This window comes from Anser brachyrhynchus (genome assembly GCF_964034855.1).
Source record: "Anser brachyrhynchus genome assembly, chromosome: 24".
NCBI lineage: Eukaryota > Metazoa > Chordata > Aves > Anseriformes > Anatidae > Anser > Anser brachyrhynchus.
Window position 1 is genome coordinate 3,365,891 of NC_137717.1, and position 17,677 is coordinate 3,383,567.

Consider the following 17,677-nt stretch of genomic DNA (forward strand, 5'->3'; position numbering starts at 1 on the left):
CGTCGCACCCGGGGACGGTGGGGCTGGACACGGGGTGTTCTCGCAGCTGTCTCACTGTCTAAGGGCAAAAATAACAACAGATATATGCTTGCCAGCTGCCTGCCCGCTCCTCCTGACCGATATAGCTGCGCTTATGGAGGGAAGGAAGTTCGGTTCCTCTCCTGTGCCCAGGAACAAACAGCTTTGGCAACAAGAGCTCCTCTCACAAACAACATTTAGAGTGCGCCGGGATGCAAACCTGATCAGTCTGGAACAGAGCTCGGAATAACTTCACGTATGAGAAAGGTCAGCGATCCGCCAAGGACACGCAGCAGAGGCCACTTTCTAATTAGAGAGCAGCGTGCCCGTAACGCCGGGCCTCTGTCCCTGCCCGTGGTGGCACGGCAGAGGCTTAGCGACAGCCCCGGGAGACCGTGACATTAAAGTCTACGAACCGGGGTCCTGTTATGCAAAGGACAGGGCCAGGGCCGGGCTTTCTGCTATGTGCAAGCCCTTCAGAGTTTAAGCAGCCTTCGGAGGTAGTTCCCACTACCAGGAGCTCCTTCAGCCCAAAGGCTCCTGCGGTCGGCGAAGCGAGCGCCCCGCGGTCGCTGTCAGGTCACGTCCACGAAGCCATCCTAGATCACAAGGCTATTCCAAAGGAAACACTTAAATCTTTCCAGGGCGCAGGAACAGACCTGTCTTTGACTCTGTGTGTCAGGTTCCTGCCTATCCTCGCCTCCCCCTTGTGCAGTCTCACTTCACACCTAAACAGACACGCGGCCCTGCGGGACAGGCTCCCCATGTAAGGACGAAACTGTCCAGGGAGGAGGCTTTGAAAGACGGTCCTGGGCTTGCTTCAAGGTCAGAAGAGGGGAAGAACGCTTTTTGTTCCTGCTGGCTTTCCAGAACCATTACGGGTCCTGGAATCTGTGCGAAATTGTTTCTGCCTCTCGCCGGCCCTAAAAGGGAAACCAGCTGCTCGCTCAGGGGAGCAGCGCTGGCCCCTGTGTTATGCTGCGAGCCGAAAACCTTCCCCTGTCCTGACACCGCTTCTGCAGCTTTATGGGGCCGCGTGGGGCTGGCTTCCCTGCACCTCCTCGCTCTGCTCCCAGCCCGACGAGCTCCAAGCCTGGCACGACGAGCTCCAAGCCTGGCACGGCGGGAGCAACATCCCCGCCTTTCAGGTGAGAGGTTGGGGGAAGCTTGCCAGGACGGTGCCGAGCGTTTTGCCAGGGTAAGGCAGCCGGATCCAGCCTGCCCACGGGCAGTGCTGTTGCATCAAGCCTTCCCCGCCTGCTCCGAGCACCCCTGAGTCATTTCCTGCCCGCGGCTGCACCTCCGAGCTCCCTTCCAGCCCCACAGGCAGCCCAAGGGCACGGCGGCGAGGAGCAGCATGCCTGCAAGGAGGCAGGAGAGAAAGGGAGCAGCCGGGCGTACGGCGCACGGCCGTGCCCTGGTGCGTGTCCGTGCCCGACAGAGCTGCGGCACCGTCGCTTCCCCCGGCACGGGGCGACCCATCGCCTGCCCTGGGCTGTCGTGGGCTGCTCTGGGCTCTGCTGCAGATCGTTCGAAACGGCTGCACCCCGTGCTGCACGTGGAAAAGTGCCGGCAGAATCCTTCGCTCGGCACGGCAGGCAGCTTCTGAGACGTCAAGAGGAAGCAGCAGCAGAAACTGTTAAGGCAGCTGACAAGGCACGAGGGCGGCTTCGATTGTTGCACAATTTTACTACAGCCTTAGGACGGCACACTGAGGTTTCTGAGCGTTCAGAAAAGATCTGAGGTGCCCTCCATCCAAAGTGCCAAACCACAGCCCACGGGCTCGTCCCAACACATCAAGATGTAGATCAAGATAAGAGCTAGAAGCTCAACTGTCCCCAACACAGCCTGATCTTACCAGAAACTCTCAGGCACCAGCAGCCCTCACTGCCCCGAGGATCCCACTGCGCAGCCGCGGCTGGGACATCACGCCCAGCCCCAGCTCAGCGGTGGCAATGACCCCGTGGTGCAGGGGACGGCCACCACCACTGTGCCACGCTGCCTGCAGGCAGCAGGAGAGTGCCAGCAGGGTGCACAGGGCCCGATCCTGCCTAAACGCAGCCTCCCAAAAAGAGGGGAGGCTGAAGAGCGAGGTTACGCATGCAATGTGAGGAGAAGACCTCGGAGAAAGAAAGCCCGACGCTGGTAAGCACAACAAGAGGTGTCCCTGCCTCCAACACCAGAAAGGAAGCATCTGTGTCATTTTATACGTTACTGACGTGGCACACTGTGCATGCCAGTTTTTATGGTTCTTATCAGCATCGTTCCACGGAGGCGGAGGACAAGGGACGCAGGAGGTCACCTCGCAGCCAGCTACAGCAGAGGCATCTCCGCAGCTTGCAGGAGCTCAGCACCGTCTCCAGGAGGCCAGGCTCCCTCCTGTGCTTTCACACTTTCTTGCAACACCAGCAAGAAGCAAATTCTGGGAGCAAAATGACTGCTGCTGCCTGATCTAAGTATTTGCTGGGTTCTGCCAGACCGGATACACTCAGAAGACCTGGAAAGCAGCAGTGATTTCTTAAAGTTTAAATTAAATTTCTGAATTACACCATAAATGATGGGCCAGATCTCCCAGGAAGGCCAACAAACTTTAGAGAGACTGCACGCCGAGTCTCCTGTGTGTGGGGATAGTTTTGGCCGTGAGGCGCTTCCAGACTTTCCAGTAGACCTGGCGGGGTCTGCCAGAAACCTCGGTACCCCCAGAAGCGAGCTGCTGTGCCCCTGGACAGGACGTGGTGGAGAAGCACAGGGTCCTAAGGAACTCCAAAACTCTGGTTTCAAAACACGAACGAGTTCGTAGACCTTTATCCCCTGGTAGTAAATTTCTCGTTCTTTCTCCAAAGATAAGGACACACAAAACAAAACTTTTCCTATGTGAAAGGAAACCTGCTGCTAGCAAGTCAGGCTCTCACAAAGCAGCATCCCCATACAAGGTAATGGGACAAAGCTCCGAGCTAGTATTTGTACACACTGGGACATTTGTCCTTTAAAGAAAGAACCTTTTTAATGAGGCCACATTTGCAAGGGATTCCAACTTTCCATCCCACCGTGGAAAAGCAGGCGGGATTGCCCATCTGAGATTCAAACTGCAATTTCTCAGGGCCAGGACCTTGTTTTGCACTTGTTTTTGAGCTACTTCTGTCCCTCTCCTCCCCGGCTCGTTCCTATCAGAGCAGGCCCACTGAGCCCAGCCGCAAGGGGAAGCATCCACAGGGCTGAGCACGAAGACCTGGGGTTTGGAGGCAGGGAAAGAGAAGATCCATCCCAGTGAGAAACACCAGGCTTCCCGGGGGGTGCCCACCCTCACTGCATCTACCCACCTTCCAAAACCCGAGCAGGGACAGCAGAGCGGGCTGACGAGGAGAAAGGCAACAGCCCGTTCAGCCCTTCCTCCAGGCTTATTTTCTTCGGGGAAAGTTAATTCTACCAGGGTTAAAGAAAGAGGCTTGAGAGCCCCTGCTGCACGACCAGAAAATGAAAAACTCTGCCCAGGAAGAAAGGAGAGAACAATTTCAGAGCTAGAACTGTATTACTAAACACCTGTAAGGATTAATTAATGGTAATTAATGGTTGATTAATCCTCACAGATGTTTAGTAATACACTTCTAATTGTATTAGAACAAACTAATGGCCCTGATAATCATCCTGAACAAAATCCTGCCTCTTCAGACGGCAGCTTGGGCTGAGGGCACAGCTACCAGCAGCAGAGCTGTTGGGATGCGTTCGGAACAAGCACGCCACGTCACTCTGCTGACGTGAAAGCTGAGCGTTTGTTTAAGAGATCGGCTGTTAATTTGATTTAAAGTCGTATACAAAGTAAGCAAATTCTGCACATACAGCAGGAAATCAGGAGTGGAAACCACTTGGGCAGCTCGGACCCGTCGCGCTTCAAGCTGGCCACTTAACTCCAGGAAGAAGTCCAAGAGCAGAGGATTTCGATAGGAACACAGCAGAAACTCCTCCCCGGCCAAAATCGAGTCTCGTTTACCAGCTGGTGGCTTCAGAAGGTGCCAGAGGAGATTCTGGCAGGTCTCCCAAGAGGTGTGGGAGATGAGAGACGGCCTGGCCCGAGCTCCCCGCCGCAGGTACCTTCCCCTGCCCTGCGCAACACCGACCGAGCAGGAGGAGCTGCTGGCAGCAGCAGCTTGCAACAAACACCGCTGCTGAAGCTGGTGACCGGCTGCAGGACAGCAGCTGCAGACATGGCCAGGGTGACCATAATTGGAAGAAAGGTGCCGGCGCCAAGTTTTAGGGAGCGTGACCGAGCGCGGGAGCTTCGGTGCGATCGGAGGAGCGGGGACTCACAGCCCGGGGAAGCGGCGGCTTGCAGCAGTTCTTCAAATGGAGCAAGGAGCGAGCGTGCAGCTGATTTCAGCGCTCCCGCTCCCTTCTCCCCTCGTTGCATTTAAGGGAAGGATATGTTATGGTAACTGATAGCAAAAATGTGCATACTGAGCTTTGGGCTTTCCTCGTTTGTGGCACAGCCAGCGCACACTGCACCGGCTCAGCGGCGGCACTGCCAGCGTCGGGCTTCACCACCATGCACAAAACTCCCAGCACGGGAGCGTTCACAGCTCCTGTCTGCCCGGGGAGCCTCAGCCTCAACAGCACCAGCAAAAACGCCATCAGCAAGGGGGTGCCTGACAAATCCCGTCTGCAGAGTCCACCAGTGGCAAATCCACAAATTTCCTTGTTTTTCCTTTTTCAACTAGAAAGCTGGGCGAGAATAAGGAACGTGTTTATTGCGCAGGGCTGAATAAACCTTTCAGATATATTGAGGACACCATACGTTCATAGCCATCATCCTACTGGCAACAAACAGTAATGCAAGAAAGCAAACAAACCCTAAAGATAGTCATCGACCATACAAAACAAATTAATGGGCAGTGGCTGGCCTCCAGGGCCCAGGTTTCATACCAGGTCTAGGCAGGAGCTAATCTGGAAAGTGCCTGTTGCTTAGAGGTGGATTAGTTTATCTGTGAACCTTCTTTGCCCTTGTCATTAGAAAGTGATGGACAAGAAAAGGTGGTGGGAAGGGATCGTAACTGGATGAGGGTTCACCAAGAAAGTCATGAAGGGAGTATATATAAACGCACATGAAATTGCAAGCTGTGTGCACGGCGCCTCATGTTACCGCCCCGCTGCAGCATGTTGTTCTTGTTCTGCGCTCTGCAGCCTCATCCCACCGCACATCGCCGCGATTACAGCCCTGCACGAGAAACGGGGCCCCGCGCACGAAGGCAGCATCCTCCACAAAGCAAACATATAACAATCATGCGCCCACAAAGAGCAAACAGGAAAACACGCTCACGCCACAACCCCAGAGAGAGCTGTGCTGCTCGGAGCCCAGGACGTCCTAAATCTTCCAAATGCGGCAACCCAGGGAGATCTGTAACACCCCGGCTGTGACAGAAACAAAAAGGGAGTCCCAGAGAGAAGGCATGTTGTTAGGATTATTATCTAGCAATGAAAGTTTAATTTTGGACTGAACTGATTTATGCCCATAAACCCCAGCACGCTTGGTCCACGGCCGTATAAATGCCTGACGGCTCAGCCAGCTGCACGAGCTGAGGACTCCGGCAATAACATTTCAAAATCTCTTTTCGCCCCATGAAATAAAGGTCATAGCCAGTACACGAGAATTCAAACATGAAAGCTTGGCAGGAAATGACTAAGTGCGCGCTGCAGCCAATTTACCTTCGTCTTAGATCTGCCCAGCACACAAGGATCTTGCAATTCAAACAGACATCACAGCCTCCACGCAGAAAAAAGAATCAGACTGCTCTAGTCGCTTGCTTTGAGGGTCAGTGCATCTCAGCACAGATATCACTACAAAATAAAAGAATTCTGCTTTGTTCCCCTAAAGTTCTTCCAATTCTAGCCTTATGCTGCAGTTTTTACTTTTGCTTCCCTAAGAGACAGCTGTTTTATTTTATTTTTTTTAAATTGAGGCTGAAGCCACTCTTATTTTTGAGCGGATAAATCATTCAAATTGGTGTTTACAAAGCCTTTTGTAGTCCCTGAATAAAAGGTACTGAAGATTACACCTCTGTTTTACACACAGAGGCAATCGAGGGGCTGCTTCGAGCTTGCTTCTAAGCAAGCACGCACGGGGGCTTGTGGACGGACTGCGCTGGACATGTGCAGTCACGGCGCACATTTTGAGCAAACACGCTGAAAAGCAGACCTGCGTGTGCTGAGCCCAATCCCCTATTAACTGGCCTCTCCAGAGAGCCTGGCAGCTCTTTTGTCGGTTAAGGGTCAGCTCAATTTCATTTTTTTTCCTCTTGTTTTAATAAACAAAGTAACTTTGACATACAGGAGCAGGAAAAGACATATAAAACAGACACATTTTATTTAATGCATGCCTATTACTTAAAGGGCAATGTGAATTTTTTCACCTAATTTGGTCAAAATATTCCCTTTTTCAGCTGAATCCTTGTCTCCCAAACCCCAGCATTTGTAGTTAACATCTCTGTAGTTAACAAGATATACAGAGGAAGGTAGCCTGCGCTGTGACCCCTGCAGTTTTGCCCTTTCAGGGCTCTCCACCTGCATGCAAAATCAACAGAGTGAAGCCAGAGTCAGCAAGGTGACAGGGAGACATTGCCACGTCACTCGTGTGCCACGCAGCTGCCTTCCCGCTGCCCGATCACCAACCGTGGGCCTCTCTGCCTCTGCAGGATATTGTATGAGAAATAAGGGCAGCCTCTGCCTGGAGTCCTTTTTACAGCTGCTGGTGTCCCTTGCAAGCAAAGGCAATTACAGCCCTGTAACCCGCAGCATGTGAGCGCTTCTAAATCTGGGGAAGGACTGAATCCTGGCAAAGGCAAATTGTCTCAGGTTACCGTCCCGAGAACTGCTTGCTCGTGGCCCGAAACACAACTAGGATCCCCTGTTGCCTGGGAGATGCTGCGTGAGCCAGCTGCAGCCGTCCAGCAAAAAGGCAGCGCTCTCCAAGGACAGCAGCTGAGCCCTCGAGAGAAGAGTCAGGCAGGGGCCGTAGGAAGAGGAAGATCTCGCTGAGCCACTATCTTGCCAATGTAGACGTGAACCAAGTTTCTATCTTCTGTGGCTAACGATTTCTCTGCTAGGTGACCTGCTCCTCGGGTGTCACTTGCGTTTACCACACAGAGCTGGTCACGCACTCAAGTCTCCTTGGTAAATTCTCGCCGACACCTTTCCAAATTTCTCTTAAATATTGCACATCTTAAATTACAGAAACCATCGCTTGTAATTATCATGTATTTTACATAAAATCTCTACGGAACGTGTCATTGCAAGCACTAAAAGGAAACTTGCAGAAAGCAACAAGCTTTCCAGTTGCTGCCCTGCCGTGCTGCAACAGTTGGAGGTACAGAGTCTTTGGGGGTACCTATGAAAGGGAAACTTGCCACGACCGAAAGACTGCGTGGGCACAAATGCTCACAAAATCAGGTGTGAGTGCCTTTGTGTCACTCAGCTAAACACTGAGTTTCCAATATTTGGATGAGCCCACCTCAGAACTTGTGCCCACCGCTCTGCAGCGCTTCAGCCTGCACGACCCCGAGCACTGCTGCTGGCAGGTGGCAGGGCAAAGCACACGTGCTGACCGCCTGAAAACTCAGGAACAGATGAAGAGCGCTCCTTCACACACAAAAGCACCCACGAACAATAAGTAACAACAGCAGAAAGCCCCTGCTCCAGGCCCGTGGCTCATTCACAGAACCTCATCCTCCGATTTAAGTCTGGGATGTACGAGGAGAACTTTGTGGAACAGATCTGCCATGGGTAACAACGGAACAGAAAGGTCAGAAGTGTAACTCTCAGAAGCCCCTCTCACCAAGGCTTTCACGTAAAGACCAAGAAGAGTTGTTTTAGCCCCTGAAGCAGAAGACACGAAGCAACGCCCCATCTCTTAGCTGCAGAGGCGATGCCCCACACTCATTCACTGAAGGAAGCAACGGCAAATCTCTGCCTAGACTTAAGGAGTTTCCAAAGCTGTTTGCACGTTCCTGCAGTTTGAGGATCACAGACTTCCCTGCAACAAGAAAACACCAACACCCGAACACCCCTCCTCTGCTCCCCTAACCCACCAGACCCAACCTGATTTACCGACTATTTGCCCCAAACTGGCAAACCCAGGGAAGCGAAGCCTCGGAGCGGTCCTGTTACCTTGCATTGCTGCCTGCGATGGAGCAGCCCAAATCCCAGCCCAGGCGGAGCAGCAGCAGCGCGAGGGCGGCTCTCCGGCTGACTCCCGCCGCAGACAGTCAGAGCAGGTGCGGCGAGCGAGGGGCTCTCGCTAGTAAATCATCACTTCGCCAGCAAAACGCTCGAGTGCTTGCCCAGAAACAAAAGCAGTCACATCATAAACCAGAGGGTGACATCAGCACAGGGATTGCATTTCCTACACAGCTTCAAATTTCATTGCCTGTGACTGGAAATTGGACTCTCACGATTTGAGTTACTCCAACTTTTCACGAGAGGCGCAGGAATTCCTGATTCCAATTTGTTAAATAAAATTCACTTCCAAACTCTCTTTATTTCTCAATGACCTGACGATAGAAGAGAACAACCAAGCAACACTCCTAACAGAAAGTCAAATGCTAACAAACACCATTATTAGCCTGACTTCCCAAGCCAGGTGCTAACGAAGTGAGCAGCCGAACTTTCACTGGAAAGGGTCAGTGCTATTCCAACAGCCCAGTCTGAGGCACAATTATTCAAAACCTCTAAACTGCCCTTTCCCACTCTTATTCAGAGTTCTGCTCTGCCTCTTCTTCTAAAATTAAAGCTAGCAAGGATCTGAAAACACACATTTCGTCATTCCTTGGTTGAGTCATTGTTTCGGAGCATGAAGCATGATGCACTCTGTGCTTACGGTCTGACACCTTCCCCAACCTGAAGTGCGTTTGTGATTTTCCACATACAGCTCTTCAGGCTCTCCAAAAGCAACACATCCAAGACTTCTATACAAGCCCAATGGGCCACAATTAATCTTCCCGTGAGTTACATGATGTTTGCACGGGGTTGAGAAATACTAGAAATAAAAGTTCCCTTGGCTGAGTTAGATGCAACACTGTGTACTTTCTGCTACTAATGACTCTTCAGTAAGTACCTCTATTACCCCACATATTCCAGATCCCTCTGATTTAGCCATCACAGCAATTTTCTTGGTAGAAAAGTGTTTACTCAGTTAAAGGTAGCCACTGAAATGCCTCAAAATTTAATTGCTGCCATTTCTCTCTGAAAATTTCTAGGTGCTTGGAAAAGAGGCAGGTAATAAATAATACTCACCCAGGACACAAACTGAAGATTAGCTTTCTTTCTTTAGAAAGCACTTTAGCTCCTTGACTCCCTATTGCAAACAACACAAATATATATGATGATCCAGTGCAAGACCATAAACGTAAGAGTGTTCAGTTTCCACAGACCTGACATCCCGTACATCTCACAGGATTTTTGCTTCATCGATTCCCTAACAGCTGCCACCAGCAGAAACACTACTTACCCTTACAACACCTGCAGGGCAGGGAGTTATTTCATCTCCCTCCTGGGATTTTCACCTCGGAGGATTTTGGCATAGGGCAAACCTGGCAGAGCTAAAAATGGAACCAAGATCCGTGTCCCTGGCCAGCACTGAAGCCAGAAAGCTTCTTTCTCCTTCTGAGATGCAGCAGCCTGGAAACTCTGACGCCCACTCACGCATGCTACAGACCTATGTCCAAACAGATCTCGCAAACGGAACCCTTTGTGAGAAGCTGGGGAGAACGAAAGGAAGAGGCGGACAGACCCAGTGCTGTGCAGTTGCAATGTACAGTTAATCTGCACCCTAGATCTTTCGCCCAAGTAACGCCATGCCTTTGCTAGTTGCTCCTGGTGTTGAAACTTCAGGCTTTCAAGGTGAAAAGCTGAAGGGCAGCACTGGAGCGGTGGAGCACCCGGAGCTACATCCCAGTTCAAACTGTTAATTCCTAAGAACAGAAAAAGCCATTTCTGCCTTAAATGAGGGCGGTGGAATTCCAGGGAAGTCAAAAGCCTGGCAAAAGCCAGAAGTTTAAGCTAGTACTTGGGATCATGACCCTGACAACAGTGTTTGGTCACTGAGACAGTTCAGGATCTGCTGCTGCTTGATTTTTTACCATCCTCGCATCCTATGCACTGTCTAGGAACACTGCCATCAGCTGCAGACCTCAAAAGAGGATTTTTTTTGCCGTCAGCCATGCTGGTTATGCCTTCCAGATAGACATTTGTATTATTATACAATTTCTTTCGTTTCATTAGAAGAGCTAAAACAAAACCGACATTTCTCCCCAGCAGTACTGAGCTAGTACATACACCATTTTCGTGGAAAATGGCATGATTTGCAGCCACCATCTGAACAGCAACAGAAATTACCTAACCTCTAATATACTCACACGAGGGAAATCCTGTGGGCTTGGATCATTCGAGAAATAAGGCTGCCTTAGAGTTACAGGAATAACACATGTCCAGAGTGGGCTACAATCTGCTAAAATACGGTTTGAAAAATCAACTGCTAATTGTTTCTACAACTTGCATTTTATGTTAAAAATTCTCCCAAAGACTTCTGGAGCCAGAGCTCAGTCTGGAAAGGATTTTTACGGTCACACTGTAAACCCACAGAAAGCAGGGATCTAGAACGGAAACAGGTCATTACAGCTAAAATACTGATCCCGGGCTCTGCCTGAAACAGCTGGGATGATTTCTCCAGTTAAGCAAATTACTGTAACTAAAACCCACTCTGATATTTAAAGAAATTGGGAGAGATGCTGAGTAGTCACTCTTCTTCCCAGATAACAAGATAAGAACCATATTAATTGAGGAGTTTCTAAGTAAGCACTTGAAATTTAGGTAAGCAAATTCAAAATATCAAGACCATATTTACATTCTGGGGTAATAATTAAATATTTAATATCTTGTGGTTCCAGTATTCTAGGTTTTTCTATGCACCAAAATATTTAGTCATGTAAAAAACATCTGTAGCAGCTGGAAGACATTCGTTTGGCCTGCTAGGATTCATTAGTTTAAAAACACATAAATAAAGTGCTCATTTTATTTCCAAAACTCTAACACTGCTTCTTTCAGTTCTCTTAGGGTGCTTGGTGAATAATGCTTAAGCAATCTTCTCAGCAGGAGGTATTCGATACCAGTTTCACAAATGCATACAAATATCTGTTAACTAACTAAAACAAGTCTTGAATTTAGGTTAATGCTATTCTGTATTGACTAACCCAAGTCTCAGAGCAATATGAAAACCAGCTTGCAAATAGTTTAATCCCTACTTTTATTTTTTTTCTCCTAGGCTCCCAAGTTCCCAGTGCCGAAATCTACTTTTAAAAATCACTGATGAAAGGAAACTTCTCTTCAGAACTGGGATTCAGATACCTGTGTTACGGGATTACAGAACACAAGCCTTCATGCATGCCTTTTCTCCCCCAAAAGCTCCCGCATTATCTTAATACTTTTTTAAAAAAATAATAAATCAAGTAAACAAGGGCACTGCTGAGATCTTAAGAGAGAGATGAATTCGGCTTAGTACACACAGGGATCACTTTTCTGGGCAACAGTTTGCAAAGGGTTATATATTGGCCAGCCAAGTTTCTTTTGCTGGAAGATGCTGAGGTTTTAGCGAAGTTTCTGCAGAGTATGCAACAGTGTTCAGCATTTGCTCAGCTAATGAGTTAAATCATTGCAGCTCTCCGATGACTTGAAGATTATGGGTGTAGGAAAGGGTACTGCTCAGCGAGGGGAACTTTCAGCAACCACCACCAAACTGCGGTTAAAACAGACACCAATGACTCTATTCAGCTCCCAAACCTCAGACAGTTTCCATTTTCTCAATAACAAAGCATTTTTGTGGAGTGAGGTAAGAGGCCTCCATCTGCCAGGTCTAACTCCGCTAAGATTGCTTCAGAGCCCGGCCGAGCGAGGGCTGGCCGGCCCAGCCGGCGTCCCTCACACCAGGACAAAGGGACAAAGCTGCAGCAGGACAGACGTGGAGAGCGGCCTCCTCGGGACCGTCCCACGAATTCTGCTGGGATTTGGTATCAAAAGGAGCCTCGAGCGAGCTCCAACCAGCGCACAGCTGGCGAGTTCAAGAGGCTGAGCAAAGAGCGAGGCTTTTCACTGAGGATGGGCTGAAAGAGGCAGGAGGGAGCCAAAGACAAACGGCTGCTGGTGTTTCAGTGCTCAGCAATCCATCACAAAGTGTCAGAAGCACAGAGCGTTGGGATTTAGAAGCGAACGCAGGCCTCTGAGCACTCGGTGTGGGATGCAGCCTCCCTGCGGGACAGCGCGGCCCAAGGGCCCGTCCACACCTGAGCGGCTGCTTGTCCGAGCCAGAGCAGTTACAGCCTCGGAACAGAGGTCAGGAGGGATTTGGGGTTTGTTGTTGTCTTGTTTTGGTATTTGGCAGCCTGCGTGTATCTTGGCATCTCAGCTGCAGGAACACCAAGCACCTTTTGTTTGAAAGTCAGCTCTCAGCTCCTCTGAAAATCGGGCCATTTATGTAGATGCAGATAAAGACACTGCCTCCTGCCAGGACTCCCCCAGCTCTCCCCTCTCTTTAACCTGCCACTTGTTAGTCATCTCCCTTGCCATTCTGAGACTCAGCTCCAGGTTCAGCACATCCCAACCGCCCGCCCTGCCAAAGGATGAGCGAAAGAGAACACCACAGCCTCGGGCTCCCTCGTGCAATAAAGGTAAAGCCCTCGGAACAGCATGGAGATGAGGCCAGCTGGAAAGAGCTTGGAGGAAAAGTGGCTACACAGCACGCAACATCAGGAAAGGATCTTCATGGAGTATGTGAATCTTCTGATCCGTTTTTGGTCCCTGCATAACAAAGTCTTTAAAAAGCAATGCCAGATATTCTGCCAGACACGACAGCAACTGGTGCGAATGGATGACCTGTGACTTGGGCAGGTCAGAACATCCAGGACCCAACTGAGCTTCAACTTTGGTAAACAGCACTGCCAAGGGCTGTTATTCACACCTCTCGGAGCCCTCATTCTGCCTGTGTGACAGAATGCATACAGGTTTTAAGAATCACAGTTCAGAGGGATTAGGAAACACAGAGAATCCATTCCAATTGCATTATTTTAGTCTGGTACATCAGGTTTAATATTTATGAGGACAACAATAAAGATTCCCGAGCAGAAACTGCCCCAAAGCCATTTTGCACAAACTTAATTGAAATTTGCAACCTCCAGACCTGTGCTATTACTGCAATACAAAACAAGAATCAATGGGGTAGAAACAACCAACAAACATAAAAACACATGGAGCAACTGCAACTTTTCTCTCAACTCACCTGCAACCCAACTTGAGCAATGTGCTAACTTGAGAAATTTCACTCCCAAAGATGCCAAATTTCTAACCATTAATCCTTATTTCTGCAGATCAGAGACAGCCTCCCAGCCACACACTGACACAAACCAAGGAGGAGCTTTTTAATGCCAGAAGATATGGTGTATGCTTCCAGCTCTGCCGCTACTTTCCTGACTGGCTCTGCAGAACTTCCTTCCCCCCTAGACGTCCAAGTTTTCCCACCATCTGAAGCAAAGAATACAACAGTTCAGTTGGAAGGGACCTTCAAGGATCATCTAGCCAACTGCAAAAAGGCAGTTCTTCAGTTGGTTTTGTGAAGGACTTTGCATTCCTGTAGCTGTTTCTCCTGTAGTTTTGAAAACATTAACGTTGATCTCCTCGCTATCTAGTTTAATGCCAGGTACCCAGCTGGATACCTGGAGAGCCCAGCTGGCAAGCAGCACACCATCCTTTCCCAGCCGTGACAAAACATCTCCCAAGCCAGCTTTCTTCCTGCGAAGAATGCTGATGTCACATCTCAAAAATCCACACTGCTAATACGAGCCCCAGCGCGAGGTCAGCCAAAGAGGACTTCCATCAGAGATGAGCTCTGCTGGAGAAGGCTCCCTGGAGATCGTAAGAATAGCAACTCAAACCCAGATGGCAACAACGTGCAGCGCACATCTCCAGCAGACGCAGGCACGGGGCAGAGGACTACGCAAACTGACCAAAGGCCACCCCGATTTCTGCCATCTGCTAGCTAGATGCAGAAGCCTGGGCTGAAGGCCTTTGGGAAAGGTCAGGATAGGCTTAAAGGCTCTCAAGATATTGCTTTTGTTCTCACTATTAGCTTCTCAATTCCTTTGTTAAAAGATACGAATCTCTCTGTAAGGCGGTTATTTGGAGCCAAGAGTTTAGATATTATTGCAAAACATATGCTTAAAAGAGACTGGAAATGATGTTGGCAGTGTTACAGAGGGGAGTGAAGCGCAGCTTTGGGTCAAAACAAAAAAAAATAAATCTAAGCTAGTAAGCAATTCCCATGTGATAGTTTGGAAGAGCCAGCAAAAGCTTCTTCTAGAAAAAAAACAATACTGTGAGAACGAAGCTAACAAGAGCTGGCTCTTGGAAAAATAAAAAGGCCAGTAATAAGCCCGAGTATTGCCAACAGCACATATTCAAGAGAATCTTTCTGGGAAACCGGCTCAAGTCATTATGCTGGAAAGCCCTTAGGGACTAGGGACCTTGAGGCTAAATGCTGGCAAATTGCTTCATCAGTTAAGCTGGTCCCAGTGTTTTCTACTGCGTAAGAATAATTTGTTTTAGCCTACAGGTCTCTACAGAGCAACGGGTAAATTCAGGCTGCTTCCTCTGGGAAGGGAAACAAAGTGCTCAGCGAAACCCTGCCCGTGCAGGACGTTTTTAGGTTTCCCACCATCACTGACAACCTTTCAGCCCAACAGCCGACCCAACAGACGCTGTTGGCTTTGCTTTACTCCCTGTGCCCCTCGGTGCCACTTACCTGGGGGGAAAAATCACCCGAGCTGCTTCTGCCAGCTCGCCACCAGTGAGCTGTCGCCACAAAAATGCGACGACTGTGCCTCCACAAAAGCATCTTCTGGAGACTCATTCACCCAAAATGGACGTAGTCAGAGCGATTATTCTGATGTAGCTTGTTTTCCAGAGGAATAAGGAAACCTTGCTTTCTCTCTCCATTTCAGAGAGAGATTAGTTAATACATCAGGAACGAGATACACTGATGCAGAGAGATAAAGGCAAGGCGTTTGTTTGAGGTCTTCTATTTCCAGTCCAGTTACTCACAGTTACAGGAGCATACAGAGAGCACAGAAGACAACAAATGCGGTCTCTAACACCAGCAGAGAAAAATCCTGCATTGGCAGAGGAAGTCAAGGCACTACCTAATGACCTCCCTCCTTTTCCAACCCCTTTTCTGATTCACGATGCCTTCTTCCTTCCAATTGACCTAAATAACATGTTCAGGCAGCACTGGAAGTATTTCCGCCTCAGACTTCAATAGCGGCAAGATCTCCACATCTGGAAAGGGTATTTCTCAGGAAAGTCACACCACAGGTGGCTTAGGAGCGCTTTTCCCAGGAGAGGAAGAGAAGCACCCTGTCTTGCCTCATTTCAGCAGTAAGACTTCCTTGCTGCAGGAGAACAAAGGTTGCCCAGGAGCACAGCAAACACACACTATGCCTGTGCCCAAGTCCCAGCTAATCTGAACAATGTGGGCAGAGGATTCAATTACCTCATTTCCAGGTGTGCTGTCAGCATGAGCCATGACTGGCTTGGGATGAAAGAGGAAAAGCTGCTCCTAGCTCTGGACTTGTCTGCATCGTTTATGGTAATTATTGCCCAGCAGCCTGTAATCCTTTAATGTCATATCACTCTCGCAGCCCTCAGTCTCTCCAGAACCTTTTGATCACCACTGCAGAAGAGGCCGAAGGCCAGAGCGCGGGGCCCACCAGAGCAGGAGGCATGCCAACCCAGGCCGCAGAAAGAGGAAGGCAAAGAAAGCCATGGAAAAAGGACTTGGGTGATTCAGTCAGCTTCAGAGCTTCAGACCCAAAGTGATTACGTATGCTAGCAGCATCCAAGCACTTAAAACAGATGCATGTCCAAACAATTAGTCTACCTGTCCAGCTGTTCACTCCAGCACACCACCTTTGGTAACATAACAGAGCATTCAACAGGAATCACAGGAATTCAACAGGGGAGAATCCAACCCCTATCACTACATGGCTGTTTCACACAAAGTTTTTTTGATGCTCTCCAAAACTCATTCTTTATCACAAGTTCAGGCACTTGTGATAGCCGTGCAGGTATCTCACGTCTTTGCAGCCCCCCCGCAGACAACTAATCTCAATGTTACCTCACAGCAATGGCCTCCACAGGCTGTGCATCGAGTAAATGAACAAGTAAAAAGTCAATTGAAAATGGACTTGTCCACAAAGAAATGTATTGTGGGGGAATACAAGAAAGGCCTCCAAAGCTGCACGGACTGCCCCACGGACCCTCGGCAGCCCGGGAGATCATTTTCTTCTTTAAAGCATACGCATACGTACAGTTCTTCTATACAGGAGGTTGTACATGATCTGCACCACCTCATTTTCAGGTAACTGGGCTTCAAAAACTAAAGGAGAAAACAAGCAAGAAAAACCCACATGCCTTTGTGCTACAACACGACTGTTTAGTCCATAACAGCTAGTCTGTATCTGTTATCTCTACATTTTTTATTAGCTCATGTTTACTTTGGCTGCACATCCAAGCAGTCATTTAACCAGGGTGAGAGAGGAAAATCTTGGACTCTCAACAATGGCCAAGCAGTTTAATCTGCCGCTGGGGACAATGACTTGACTCCTATTGGTGTTTAGCACTGGCAGGGTCAAGTGTAACATGTGGTGAAGGAAGCACTAGGGAAGCAGATCTGTGGCCATTCCATCAACACTGAGCATTTCCTTGAGCTATTCAGAGGTCCCTTTCCCCTCCGAGAGCAGAGTATGGCTCCAGCTGCCCAGTCACCTGCACCAGCTTCTCCCCTCGCTGGATTTATGACTTCAGGGGCTGCCAACAGTTCCAGGTTGGATACAGCACATTCCTCTGGCTTACAGCTTAGATGTTCAAAACTCAGTTAGGAAGCTGTTCAGATTATGTCCTTGGCATCGGCCACCAGGATGGTGCTAGGAGCTGATTTATGTTCCCGAGCAGAACCAGCACTGGGCAGGCTGGGCACAAACATCACCCAACTTCTGTCCAGCGATGATTCCAATCAGAAGGGGCTAGAGTTAATATTTATCCATGGTGCTGATTTAAGATTTTTTTGAATTCGTATTTGAGAAGTTCATAATACTTTACATACGAGAACTCTGTAATTTGCAAACCTGGAACCATCTACAGTAATATATTCAGAGCCATATCAGAAATGATACGAGTTAACAGTCAGATTAACCCAGGCCAAACAAAGTCAAAGTGAGATTGCACTAACCACAGGAACATAAAATTCAAGATCTTTATTGCATTGCTACTTGGATTCTGTGTTAAAACATTTCTAAATAACTCTTGATTAAGAGTTCTAACACAATTAGCTTAAACCTAACAGCCATGTCTTTCTGTTTCCTCCCAGAGTAACACTATCATCTCAGCAGGCTCCTGTTGAGTAAGGGCAGAATCACTGGTTAAGACTGTTCTCCATTTAGCAAACACCAACAGACACCAAGTGAGTCACTCGGCAGAGGCAATTCTGCTAGGATGAAATACAGGAAGGTGGAAGCCATGTGGCATTCTTCAGTTTCCCCTTTCCTTTCACAATCAGACCCTTGATATTTTCTTC

At 49.0% G+C, this 17,677-nt stretch overlaps 1 protein-coding gene across 4 annotated transcripts in view; it reads right to left on the bottom strand.

Annotated features, from left to right (window-relative positions):
• FHL3 (four and a half LIM domains 3) overlaps nt 1–17,677 on the bottom strand; it is a gene marked incomplete at its 5' end in the record, with an annotated part of 28,918 nt that overhangs the window by 7,092 nt on the left and 4,149 nt on the right. Inside the window, one exon of one of the 4 annotated variants that reach the window (XM_080567389.1) lies at nt 8,173–8,391. The exons of the other annotated variants lie outside the window; for them this stretch is intronic. Coding sequence (XP_080423515.1) covers nt 8,173–8,179 — 7 coding nt within the window. Of the gene's footprint in view, nt 1–8,172; nt 8,392–17,677 lie in introns of those variants that run through there. 4 annotated transcript variants of the gene reach the window in all.